The sequence below is a fragment of the Engraulis encrasicolus genome, chromosome 8 (genome assembly GCF_034702125.1).
Source record: "Engraulis encrasicolus isolate BLACKSEA-1 chromosome 8, IST_EnEncr_1.0, whole genome shotgun sequence".
Taxonomy (NCBI): Eukaryota; Metazoa; Chordata; class Actinopteri; order Clupeiformes; family Engraulidae; genus Engraulis; species Engraulis encrasicolus.
The window spans coordinates 2,253,828-2,266,327 of record NC_085864.1 but is presented as its reverse complement, the minus strand read 5'-3'; the positions used below and the strand labels follow the sequence as shown (position 1 = coordinate 2,266,327).

The 12,500-nt window shown below is 45.0% G+C and overlaps 2 protein-coding genes across 2 annotated transcripts in view; one reads left to right on the top strand and one right to left on the bottom strand.

Annotated features, from left to right (window-relative positions):
* Positions 1-10,592, bottom strand: part of cog6 (component of oligomeric golgi complex 6) — a 77,073-nt gene extending 66,481 nt beyond the window's left edge. The window contains exons 1-4 of the mRNA XM_063204266.1: positions 10,400-10,592; positions 9,936-10,079; positions 9,067-9,138; positions 5,623-5,681 (exon numbers count right to left, since the gene is read on the bottom strand). Coding sequence (XP_063060336.1) covers positions 5,623-5,681; positions 9,067-9,138; positions 9,936-10,079; positions 10,400-10,543 — 419 coding nt within the window. The 5' untranslated portion in view covers positions 10,544-10,592. The remainder of the gene's footprint in view (positions 1-5,622; positions 5,682-9,066; positions 9,139-9,935; positions 10,080-10,399) is intronic.
* Positions 10,593-11,982: 1,390 nt separating this feature from the next.
* Positions 11,983-12,500, top strand: part of LOC134453456 (LHFPL tetraspan subfamily member 6 protein) — a 139,598-nt gene continuing 139,080 nt past the window's right edge. Inside the window, exon 1 of the mRNA XM_063204265.1 lies at positions 11,983-12,385. The gene's annotated coding sequence lies outside the window, so the exon portion shown is untranslated. The remainder of the gene's footprint in view (positions 12,386-12,500) is intronic.

The following is a 12,500-nucleotide window of genomic DNA, read 5'->3' as shown; positions in this document are numbered from 1 at the left end:
AAATGCAAGCACACACAAGCCTACCTGTACCTGCACGCATGCATACACACAGTCACCCTCTATAACACAGGCTCGCACACTCATAAAACACACACACACACTCACAAAACACACACACGCGCACACGCATACGTGCACGCATACGTGCACACACACGCGCGCACACACACGCGCACACACACACACACACACACACGCACACACACACGCACACACGCACACACACGCGCGTACACACACATGCGCACACACACACACACACACACACACACACACACACACACACACACACACACACACACACACACACACACACACACGCGCACACACACACACACACACACACACACACACACACACACACACCATCCTTCCCCACCTTCTCTCTCCCTCCAACTCTTCCACTCCCTCTCTCCCTGGCTTGCCAAGGTCACTGTGGTGTGCTGCCGAGCCCCTACTGTTCAAACAACCATTGCAGGACTGCCCCAGTCACTCTTTCACTCCATCTCCCCTCCATCTCCTTCTGTCTCTATCCCCCCATCCTCTCTCTCTACTTCACCTTCTCTCCACATCGTTCTCATGCTCCTTCTTTCTTTTGTTCAGCCATTTCAGAATCCTCAATCACTCTTTCATTCCATCTCTCCATCCCTTCTCTTTCTATGTGTCTCTCACTCTCTCTCTCTCTCTCTCTCTCTCTCTCTCTGTCTCTCTCTCTGTCTCTCTCTCTCTCTCTCTCTGTCTCTCTCTCTCTCTCTCTCTCTCTCTCTCTCTCTCTCTCTCTCTCTCTCTCTTCTCTTTCTTCACATCATTCTCTGGCTCCTTCGTTTCCTTTGTCTGGCTGTCTTGGGGTTAGCTTCTAATTTGCTCGCTACAACTCTCGCTTTCAATTATTGTCTTCCTCTGTGACGGCATTTCCTTCCTTCCTAAATTTGTTCGGGGATCAATAGAGCAGCTAACTGACTGCCCCGTCTTTCTATCAGGCGCTTTATTTTTATTCTCTCTCTCTCTCTCTCTCTCTCTCTCTCTCTCTCTCTCTCTCTTTCTCTCCATTACACCATCCAGCCCTTCTTTCTTATGTCTGTCTATTTTCTCTCTCTCCCTCCTCCCTCTCTCTCGATCTGTCTCTGTCTTTCTCCTCTGCTCGCGCTCGTGCACTCTCTCTCTCTCTCTCTCTCTCTCTCTCTCTCTCTCTCTCTCTCTCTCTCTCTCTCTCTCTCTCTCTCTCTCTCTCTCTCTCTTCCCTTCTCATCATCTTTGACTTTCTTTCTTTTCCTCTATATTACCCCATCAATCATTCTAATCTCCATCCCTCCCTCCTTCCCTCTCTCTCTCTCCATCCGGCTATCACTCTTGTGTGCTCTTCACACCGCCCCCATCCCTCTCCTCTGCACATTTCGTTCTTGCACCTTCCGTGCCCTGTCTGACTCGCACTGTCTGCTTCTCTTGCGTGTCAGCCGTGTCTGGTCTCTCCTCTCCTCTCCTCTCCTCCCCTCTCCTCTCCTCCCCTCTCCTCTCCTCTCAATCACACTTTCCTCCCTTCTGCTAGAGCTACTCCTCTACGCTGTCACCTTGCCATCTTGCCACCTCACCAGTGCTCTACACTCCTCTTTTCTTCTCTCTTCCCCTCTCTCTTTCCTTTCCTCTTCCTTCCCTTCCAACCCACTTCTCTCTTCCTCCCTTCCGTTCTCCTCTCCACTGCCCCCTTGCCATTACAGGGCCTCCCCTTCTCCTCTTTTACCAAATCCCTTCATCTCCCCATTCCTCCATTCCGGTCTCCTCTCTTCAATTCCTCCTCATCTAATCTCATGCTCTCCTCCTCCCTCCCTATCACGGGGTCAGCCCTTTCTCTTCTCATCTCCTCCATCCTTCTCTCGCCCCCTCCCTTCTTTTATTCCCTTTCCTCCTCTCCACTGTCACAACACCAGCACTGGGCCTCTCCTCTCCTCTCTTCCCATCTCTTCACTCCTCTCTTCCCATCTCTCTTCCCGTCTTCTCCTACTCTTTTCCTTTCTTCCTCCCATTCTCTCCTCTTCCCTCACACCTCACACCAGTTCACACCTCTCCTCTTTTCTCTCATTCCCCTTCATTCTCTCCTCTTCACCTATCACATCACCATACTGGGCTTCTCCCTTCCTCTCCTCTCTTCATATCTTCTCCTCCTCTTCTCTCCTCTCCACCCAGCTCTCCACTCCTCTCTTCATATCTTGTCCTCCTCTCCTCTCCTCCCAGTTCTCCTCTCCTCTCCTCCCCTCACATCTTCTCCTCCTCCCCTCCACCTCCTCTCCTCTCCTCCCCTCCCTTCGCTCCTGTCCTCCCACCTCTGCTCTCCTCTCTTCGCATCTTCTTCTCCTCTCCTCTCCTCTCATCCCCTATCTTCCTCCCCGTTCTCCTCTCCTCCCTTCACATCTTCTCCTCCTCCCCTCCACCTCATCTTCTCTCCGCTGTCACGTCGTCGTCATTGGGACTCTGCCAATCAATTCCGCCCAGATGACTTTTATTGGCAGGCCCATCCGCGGCCATAAACAACAATGACCCACCAGCAGCCAGCGCTGTAAAAAAGCCAGACTCCCGTGTGGCACGTTGCGCAGCTGGGCGACAGCACACGTCATGTGTGCATATTGGTATGAGGCAGAGATTGTCAGTGTGCGTGCAAAGGATCTGTGCAGAAGCGAGAGAGAGAGAGAGAGAGAGAGAGAGAGAGAGAGAGAGAGAGAGAGAGAGAGAGAGAGAAATGAGAGAGCGAAAGTGATAGTGCGTGAGAGGGAAAGGAAGAGAAAAAACAGAGCCCGAGGGTGAGGAAGGAAGAGTGTGTGGGTGTGTGTATGTGTGACAGTCAGGGATCGAGGGGTGAGAGAGATCAAGTGTGTGTGTGTATGTGTGTATGTGTATGTGTATATGAGTGTATGTGTGCGTGCGTGCGTGCGTGCGTGTGTGTGTGCGTGCATGCATGCATGTGCGTGTGTGCATGTGTGTGATGTGCGCGTGTGGCCATTTTTTCTGCATGCGTGTGTGGAGCAAAAAAGAAATCAATTCATCACTTGGTGCTTTTGTGGATCTTTTGTGTCTCCAATCCCTGCGGGTATCTCTCTACCCAGCGACCCCCTCCCCAAATGGAGGTGTCATAATCACGAACATCGACTCACATCTGCCTCTGACTTCAGAAAGAGCCTTTTCTTTTCTCTTCTCCTTCTCCTCAGCAAGACTCAAGAGCCACCTGACACCGCCAGCACGTATCTCACTGTCGCGCCATTGTCTGCATGCGTGTGTCTGTGTCTGTGTGTGTGTGTGTGTGTGTGTGTGTGTGTGTGTGTGTGTGTGTGTGTGTGTGTGTGTGTGTGTGTGTGTGTGTGTGTGTGTCTGCATGCGTGTGTCTGTGAGTGTGAGTGTGAGTGTGAGTGTGAGTGTGTGTGTGTGTGTGTGTGTGTGTGTGTGAGTGAGTGTGAGTGTGTGTGTGTGTGTGTGTGTGTGTGTGTGTGTGTGTGTGTGTGTGTGTGTGTGTGTGTGTGTGTGTGCGTGTGCGTGTGTGTGTGTGTGCTGCCTGCAATCTTGGAGCTGCCCGTCGCTCCGATTACCAATGAGTGGGAATGCGAGGACATTAATTAGGCCAGGTCCCCTCTGGAGACATGCAGTGCAATACAGAGGTATGGGCAGAGCCGATGGCAGCTTTGGCCGGGCCCGGGACAAAGACACCTGAAAAAAGCCCCCTCGCTCAATACATACAATGCAATGGAGACCCAATACCACCCTCCCCTCCCTGGGCCCGGGACATCACACCTGTTTGTCGCTCCCTGTCGGCGAGCCTGATGGGGGAAAAGAGTGAACTCAGTGGGTAGGCCCACCACTGTTGCTGATTAGAATTAATAGCAGGGGTAGATTCAAGATTCAACATTCAAGGACTTATTGTCATTGTCAAATGCCAAAACGAAATTGTGTTTCGAGCATCAACAACAGCACTTTCTAGTTTGATGCAAAGTGCTGTGAGATAAGAAGCTTCCATTTTCTTTTTCCCCCAAGAGACAATGATAATGGGAAAACGAGTAAGCGTTTGTTGTTTTCTTTTGTTTAGATTAGATTTTTTTTCTTCCTCAAAAAGTGGGCTACACAACAAAGACTATCCCACCTCTTTCATTCTGTCTTTCCTGCGTGGCATTCAGACAACATAATACTAGTGAGTCACAGATCAAGGAGACACAGATAGGCAGGTGTGAGATCCAATGGTTACACTAGAGTATTAAAAATGGACGGGCTTTGCTTTTCTTATAACACTTCTGAAGCAAATGATGATGTACTTTTCCTATGGCGTAACCAGGAAAAGTCCGATTGAGATTAAAATGTTAACACCTCCATTTTTTAAGGGAGTCCAGGCCATGAGGCAGCAAACGTGAATCAATAGCTATCCAGATGAAAAGACAACTTCAAGACCACAAAAAAAGCTTCTAAAGCACCACTGCAAACATGACCTTTACATTCTGCTTACTCTCAGTGGGTAGGAGACTCTCCAGTAAACTCTGCTTTTTGTATACATGGTGATGAGCGCGGTAGAGAGGGACCCGAAGAGAGCCGACTCTTCAGCCAAAAACCCTCATTATCATTCAGCAAAAAACTGCATGGACTAGCAAAAAAGAGACACACACAAGCTCACACAAGCTCTCTCTCTCTCTCTCGCTCTCTCGCTCTCTCGCTCTCTCTCTCACTCTCTCACTCACACACACACACACACACACACACACACACACACACACACACACACACACACACACACACACACACACACACACACACACACACACACACACACACACACACACACACACACACGGTACGAGAGAGCTTGGGTTAAGCTCATTTTTCACAGCGCATATTATATGCTGCGGCCCTGCCCAGAGTAAATGAGGTCATACATGAAGCTGGCCTCTTTGGGCTCCATGCATGCCTCCCTGCCTTTGATTATTTATTCAATACATAAAAAAAATGAAATAAATAAATAAAAATAAATAAAAAAAGGAAAGTTTGGTCGGTTGGTGCAGAATACTTCAGAGGAATCCTTCTCCCACTTAGTGTGACACGTATTTAAATATTCAGTTTCTTTCACTTATTTAATCATTGCCTTGGTGAAGAGTCAGTGTGGGGTAGGAGGGGAGAATTGGGGAAGGGGGCTGTACACTGAAGTCCTGGCTGCTCTGTTCACTTTTTACTTCATCATGGAAAGAGTTGAATTAAATTAGGCAGTCTTAACCCGCCTGACTTCATATTGTGCTTAGCTAGTGAATCAGAACAGCAGACTTCTAAGAACCACTGCAGTAAATGGCAAAACTTTTATAAATAGGAAGCGAACGTATCCGCAAACTTTAATCGAGAGACCAATCTGGCCCCATGTATTCACCTTTTCAAACCTTTGAAGTTTTCTTTTTTTACTTAAAACTTTGAAGTTGGTTAATGGCTAAAGTTCCGGTTATTAACGAAAAAGAATCCTGCCTCTGAAATGACCTCAAAGCAACATTAACTTCAAAGCAATGATATATGCTACAACCAATCAATACTCATTCCAAAGCTGTTGTTTTTTTTGCTGTAGCACACATTCTACCATGCAGCAAATTCACATTCTGCCCAATCATAACTCACTTTTCACCCTGGAGCTTGTTGGTTTTCACAATCAGGTCTTGCGTTTGCTCCTTGGCAGCCTAGAGGGACACCAAAAAAGAGCCATGTTATTATTCACACCAGTGTAATGTAACAACAAAGCGGCTGTTTGATTGGTCATTAGGCATCTTTAACTGTTCAGACATTCATTCGAGGAGTGACGCCATATTTTTTGGTTTTTACAGCGCCCAAACTCCAGTGAACGGGCATAATTTTTTTAACTGACTGCTGTGTCATGGTCTTAAGCGTGCGAAGCCTGCGTGTTGTCCTATCTGTCAGTGATTGGCTGTCATGCACAATTCTTTAAATTCCCAATCCACACACTTAAAACATCACCACAGCGTTTCTAGAGCCCATTTTTACAAGTAGACAATTATAATTAATCAAGCAAGTAATTCATTTAAAGTGACTCAAGTCCTTGGCCAAGGAAGTTGTTCAATTGTATTGCATTACTGACCCATTTTTAACCCATTCCCATAAATTGTCTATTTCCATGAAAGCCTGTTTCAGAATCTCCAAGCATCCTTGTGAGCAACATATCATCATGCCAGCATTAACACATTGACTTGAACTGTCTATCGCATTTGTGCATCCCACTTTTGTATGTCAACTCATGCTCAACAACGCCCTGTGAGAGGTCAAGTTTAGGCATGGTTTTGGTAAGGGCACAATTTTGCCATTTTTTTCACCATTCCCTTGCTTGTTTTGCTGTTCTTGGCAAAAATAAAGCAGACACAATGACGAAAGTCCTTTCCCATGGCGTTGAGGAGCATGTTTTGAGGGGAAATATACACAAGCATCTTCATAAAGCCACACTAATCAGTAATCCAAAGTCACAAGCATTACATTCATTTCGTTTCCTTGTATATTGGTCTCTACAGGTGCACTTCAGCGTTTAATAATGAATATCTCTAACTCTCACCACTCAATGCGGTGACGATGGGCTATGGGAAAATTAGGGTAAGGAATTTGTAGACAAAGACGGCGGCAGAATTAAATTAAATGGAATACCACAAAAGGTTATGGCATAGCCTATGGGCAATGTCTCCATTTCAGCTTTTATAGCAAAACTGCTTATGGGTGGTTGACATGACGCCCTGTTTTTATGTATTTATGTGTTTATGTTTATTAGTTAAAAACCAACAAAATTGATATTTTTCCTCTTGAAAACAAATGTAAATGAAAGAAGATGTGGTACATCATGTTTCATATTAGTCTTAGATGAGAAGAAACATTTTTGTTCAGATTAATGGAAAAAAAATATATGTCAAATGTCCTGTGGTGTGACTGTAACATTAATACAACTTGGAATATATTCAGTTATTGGAGAGTGGTGTGGAAGTTTAAGGTGACTAGTAACCTCTTAATATGTCTACATATTGCAATGTTTCTGTCACACAATGCTTAGGTTCATTTATGGTGTCCCGTGGTGTGACTGCTCTTATGGAAGGAAAAAAAAAAATTTTATGAGTGAAAACACATATTAAGGTTAAACACAATATCATTATCTAGGTAGCATGAGCTCGGAGGTCAGTCGTGAATACAAAAGGATTAAAATGGCCACAATGCTGTGCATTTCCTGTGGTGTGACATGCTTAGGCATTGTGTTACTCAATCCTCACTTATATTTCATGCATCATGCAAGGATATAAGGATACCAGGAGATTTATTTGTCACATTCACACAATTATTACAAGTAACACAGTGAAACCATGCAGTGAAATCACAGTTGTCTGCCTGTATGATGCATAGGCGTGTGTGGGTGGGGGTGGGGGTGCAGGTGGGTAGTAGTGTGTGTGTGGGGTGGGGGTTAAAGGAACAATAGCAGAAAGAGCATTGGGGATATGTTTGTGCAGAATATTAATCGCTTTATTGTATATTACAGAAATGTCACACCAATGATGTCACACCACAGGACACATTTTCCCAAAAATGGCAACAAAATTAGGTGAAATTCCACGAACCACTGGGTGCTTTATTTTTTTCATTCCCCCCCCCAATTTTTCCACCCATTTTTTCAGGAATTGTAATAGGTTTCCTCCTTTAAAGGGGTATGCCACTATTTTGGGGCTTGATACAGTTAAAATCGTTGGCCAGGGTTTATAAAGGTGGTAAAGTGTCTTATTTTACATGTAAGCTGTTGTCTTGCTTTAAGACAAGTTAAAAGAGGGAGCATGTTGCTAAGCTAGTGAAAGTCAATGGATCCGTGTAGCATGCTGCAATGCTACACGGATCCACTGACTTCCACTAGCTTAGCGACATATTCCCTCTTGTAACTTGACTTAAAGCAAGACAACGCTTAACATGAAAAATAAGACACTTTACCACCTTTATAAACCCCAGCCAACGATTTTAACTGTATTAAGCCCCAAAATAGTGGCATACCCCTTTAAGTGTGTTACGGCCTTAAACATCAACCACCCTTATAAAAACAGATTGGGTTTCCATACAGGTTGTTCGCAAACCTCGATGTGCTCCATTTCAACCAACCTTCTTAAAAAGGTCTTTGCTCGTGTTTTCAATAACTATGGCAGAAGACCACAAAAACTATGAAGGCACGAGAAATAGCTTTGCAGATAGCGCATATTGTATTAAGGGATGTTACACGCAGCCCCAGAAGAAAAAATGTACGAACAATGCAAATTTTGACAATGCGAGTGAGAATGTGCAGACAAGATGATCGTGAATAATGCGTGGAACACGTTTATTAGATTTCACAGGCACGCAAGAGAGGGAGAGTGTGTGGTTGGCTGCATCTGTGCACGATTTTTTTTCAGGATAGGAAAATGAGGATAAACACCTCCCTGGAAATAGTTTTTTGAGTGTGGGATGTCTGCTATTAATTTGCTTCCTGGCTTGCAAGCCTGGCATTTTGGCTACAGAGGCAATGCAGTTACTCCTAATAAAATAAAAATAAAATCTTCAGTCCAGCTTGTCAACATACAAAACAATTCACAATACGACTTGCCTTGCCTTTTAAGCTTATAGAATAAATTACTGCTATCATGTTGATGAGGACTCTGTTATTAACCATGGCGCATTTGCGAAAGACACAGAGATACCCTGTGTCCCCAGCGGCTGCTCACTCCACCTACAGCCCAGGTGAGGAATCTTGTTAATGTGGAACCGTACCAATGAAGTTCCATTAGTTTCATATGTATGAAGCGTAGAACCTAGCACTATGTAATGTAATTTAAAAGAGCTGTGTTGGCCAAGGCAGTGCACAGGCAATTTGATCAATAACAACAATGGTTTGGTCCCACCCATAGCTGTAAGCAATCTGATATGAGCGAGTCCAGAATGAAGTGTTATATTTAGCCTGGCTCGTCGGGCTACAGAATCATCGCATTATTCAGGCAAACAGGATGCTGACAAATATGGGCAGATATAAATTTGAGGTTTCATGTTAATGTGAAAACTACTTACTTTCAGTCTGCTGGTCATTTCTTCACAGCATGTGCTCATAGCCTGGACATCTTCATGAACACTTTCAAGCTCCTGTTTGAGGAAGACAGAAATGAATGTACAACGTAAATATAAAACTAAATACAGAGGCTTCATTTTCTTGCCCAAAAATGTGTGTGTGTGAGTGTGCGTGTGTGTGCGTGTGTGTGTGTGTGTGTGTGTGTGTGTGTGTGTGTGTGTGTGTGTGTGTGTGTGTGTGTGTGTGTGTGTGTGTGTGTGTGTGTCCTTATGCACTCAGGGCTGTCAAAAGCAATCCTCCCAGTAGAGTTTTTAACTCATTATAGAAATTGATAATTTCTTCCACTTAATGTTAATTACTGAACCATAAACTATGACTACAAGTCATTAGTTAAACAAGTTAAACAGGAGATATGCAATGTTTTCCTCATAATTTCCGCAAAAATCCCTTGAAACAGGGACTGTGTGTGTGTGTGTGTGTGTGTGTGTGTGTGTGTGTGTGTGTGTGTGTGTGTGTGTGTGTGTGTGTGTGTGTGTGTGTGTGTGTGTCCACATCAAAGTTGTATTGTAACTTAGACAGATAGACGTCAATTGTAATGTAAGTACAACACTACTACATGATATTACATCGTTGTTTTGCCACTGCACATGACTACAGGTCTACAGTCAGAGGGCTTTTACTTTTCGTTCACATCTACAACTACCAATCATAAATGATTTAAAGGTCTTTCTTTTCTCTGACGTCAACAATCACTCACATAGACCCTGTTATCCATATGTCTGCTGAACAATTGTAACTGTCACCCATTAAGTCCTACCCCTAGGATGCATGCAGAGCAGACTTGGAGCAAAGAAGAATCACTTAGGCCTACCTCTTTGACGTCCTTGAATATTCGAACAAATTCTTCATTGATTGACAAGCTGCGTCGCTCTATGTCACCACGTAGGTTCCTTCTTGTCCGTAGACTGTTTTCAGTGAAGAACACCGACAGTGCCTTCAACGCTTCCAGCATTTCCTAGAATAGAATATATCGTTTTCATAGAGGCATGCTTGACACAATCAGACATCAAAACAAGCAGTGATCAAACCCACCTGCAATGCTGCAAGATGGAAAGATTTGACATGACAAGTCTTGCCTAGACTAGCTGACATTTTCTGGCGAGCGTCAACCATGTCTGCTATTTGTATTAGTTAGAAGTAAATGTATGCTAGTCTGAGCAACGATTAAATCAACATTAACATTTCCATTGCATTTTGTTGACAAACTTCACACTTGTTCGGCTGCCTCTGCAGCTGTCAAACTAGCTAGCTACTTCAGAATGGAGATCAGCCTACCTTATCATTGTCCAGTCTCGTTTCCAAAATTTTATTAAGCTTCCTTGACAGGGGGTTGTTCGGCTGAGATGTTACACTGCTACTGCTTTGAGTCAGGGGGTTATCGCCTGCAATATCTGCCTTAGTATCTGCCATCGTAGTCATGTTTTCAGCACTTGTTTTACTCCCACCGACGCCAACACGTCAACACGGAAGTAGCGGTGCATCTGCGAAAATGACCGGATAGAAACCAGAGCTGATTTGCTATGGTTCCACTTTGCGATCAGTCGTGGAGGTGGCTAAAATCGATACAGCTCTGCCAATGAAATGAAACATTAATGGGATACAGATTGGTTTGAAAAAGGTCTCCTTTATTAAACACTTCTGTCTTTTGAAGCATATCACAATTACTTTTAAAGAACATTTCATAAACTCTATAAAAATGACATGAAGGGATGCTGGAAGGTGTGCTGGAATTTTGTACTGCCTGCCAACAGCTCGATGGGATCTATACAAATGTCTCTATGTATTATATGAAAGGGTTGTTGTATTTTTTAATAAATATTTTATATTTCACACAAACGATACACACGCACGCACGCACGCACGCACAAACACGCTCAAACACGCACAAACACTTGGGACGCGCGCGCGCGCGCACGCGCGCACACACACACACACACACACACACACACACACACACACACACACACACACACACACACACACACACACACACACACACACACACACACAGTATAGCCTATAATATAAAATCGGAAATAAAAAGGACAAAGTTAGATAGATAGATTACGGAAAGGGGTGAAAGATTGAATGAAAAACGGCACTTGAATTCTGAAGCCTTGTCATCCAAGAACAGGTTTCACCTCCACACCCTGCGTGTGAATTATTCACAAAACTTTACTCAGCCACACACTTTCCCCTGTTTTCCCTCTCTTTTATCACATGTGTCTGGAAAAGACTCAACCACCCACTGCTCCCACCTTCTTCTTGGTCTTATCTCATACAGTTGTTTCTCACGCTGGACAGTGGACACCTTCAGGCAGCGTGGTTGCAGTGGGCAGTGCACACATGCGGTGATCTACCCAGTGTAGTACGAGTTGAGGCAAATAACGTTAACAGAAGGTTGTTTCGTGAATTACTGAGGTGTTCACACTAGATGGAAATGAAGAATCGCATGGATCTATAGGGCATCAATCAACACATAAATTTACGCGCGCTGTGCGCAATTTTGATTGGACGGTTGGTGGTCATAGCTGATGCGCTTAAAAAGGTGAGCTATTGGGTCGTTATTAAATGATAATAACTGCGTGCTGATGTTTGGATTAGAAACAGACTACAACCAGAAAGACATGGACACGCGAGGGTGGAAGCCTACTCAATTGTACCAGCCGTAACACATGAACTTAAAAGCAGAGAGAGAGCGAGAGAGAGAGAGCGAGAGAGAGAGAGCGAGAGAGAGAGAGCGAGAGAGAGAGAGCGAGCGAGAGAGAGAGAGCGAGAGAGAGAGAGACTTGCTGTGGCTGTGTGATAGCGGAGTAGAGTCCAACCCCTGGGTGGAGATTTGTGTGATTGATGGTCCCCTTGTGCGCTCACTCGCGCGCACACACACATGCACGCACAGACACACACGCTCGCCCCCTGCAACCTTCCCAATTTCATCAGCACAGTTAGGAATGTGGATGCACAGCTGGTCCCGTCGGTGAGCGGATTGGGAAGTCCGTTTCATTCGCAACAGAGCCTTCACACCGTGGCAGGGATTTCGCGGCTGCCTCCTGGAGACAACTTCTATTCTGGCGGCGTCCGCCGTGGGACTAAAGTCACTGCATTCCCTTCGCATTCTTTCCACAAGCGAGCCTCCTTCTCGGAACGTGGACTTGGTCCCAACGTAGGCTGCCGTACGGAAAACTTTTTGCCGCTGACCAATTAAGGGGATTACAATGCAAAGCACTACACTGGGATTACAAGAACAGAGCGAATGATCACGTAAGTCTGCCTGTTATACAATTAAACTGTGTGGATTTATGTAGAGCTCGAGCGACATAGTCCTTTCCGTAAGAGCGCGATGCCCGCTCGACTTGTCCCCGCTTGCCTGTCTACC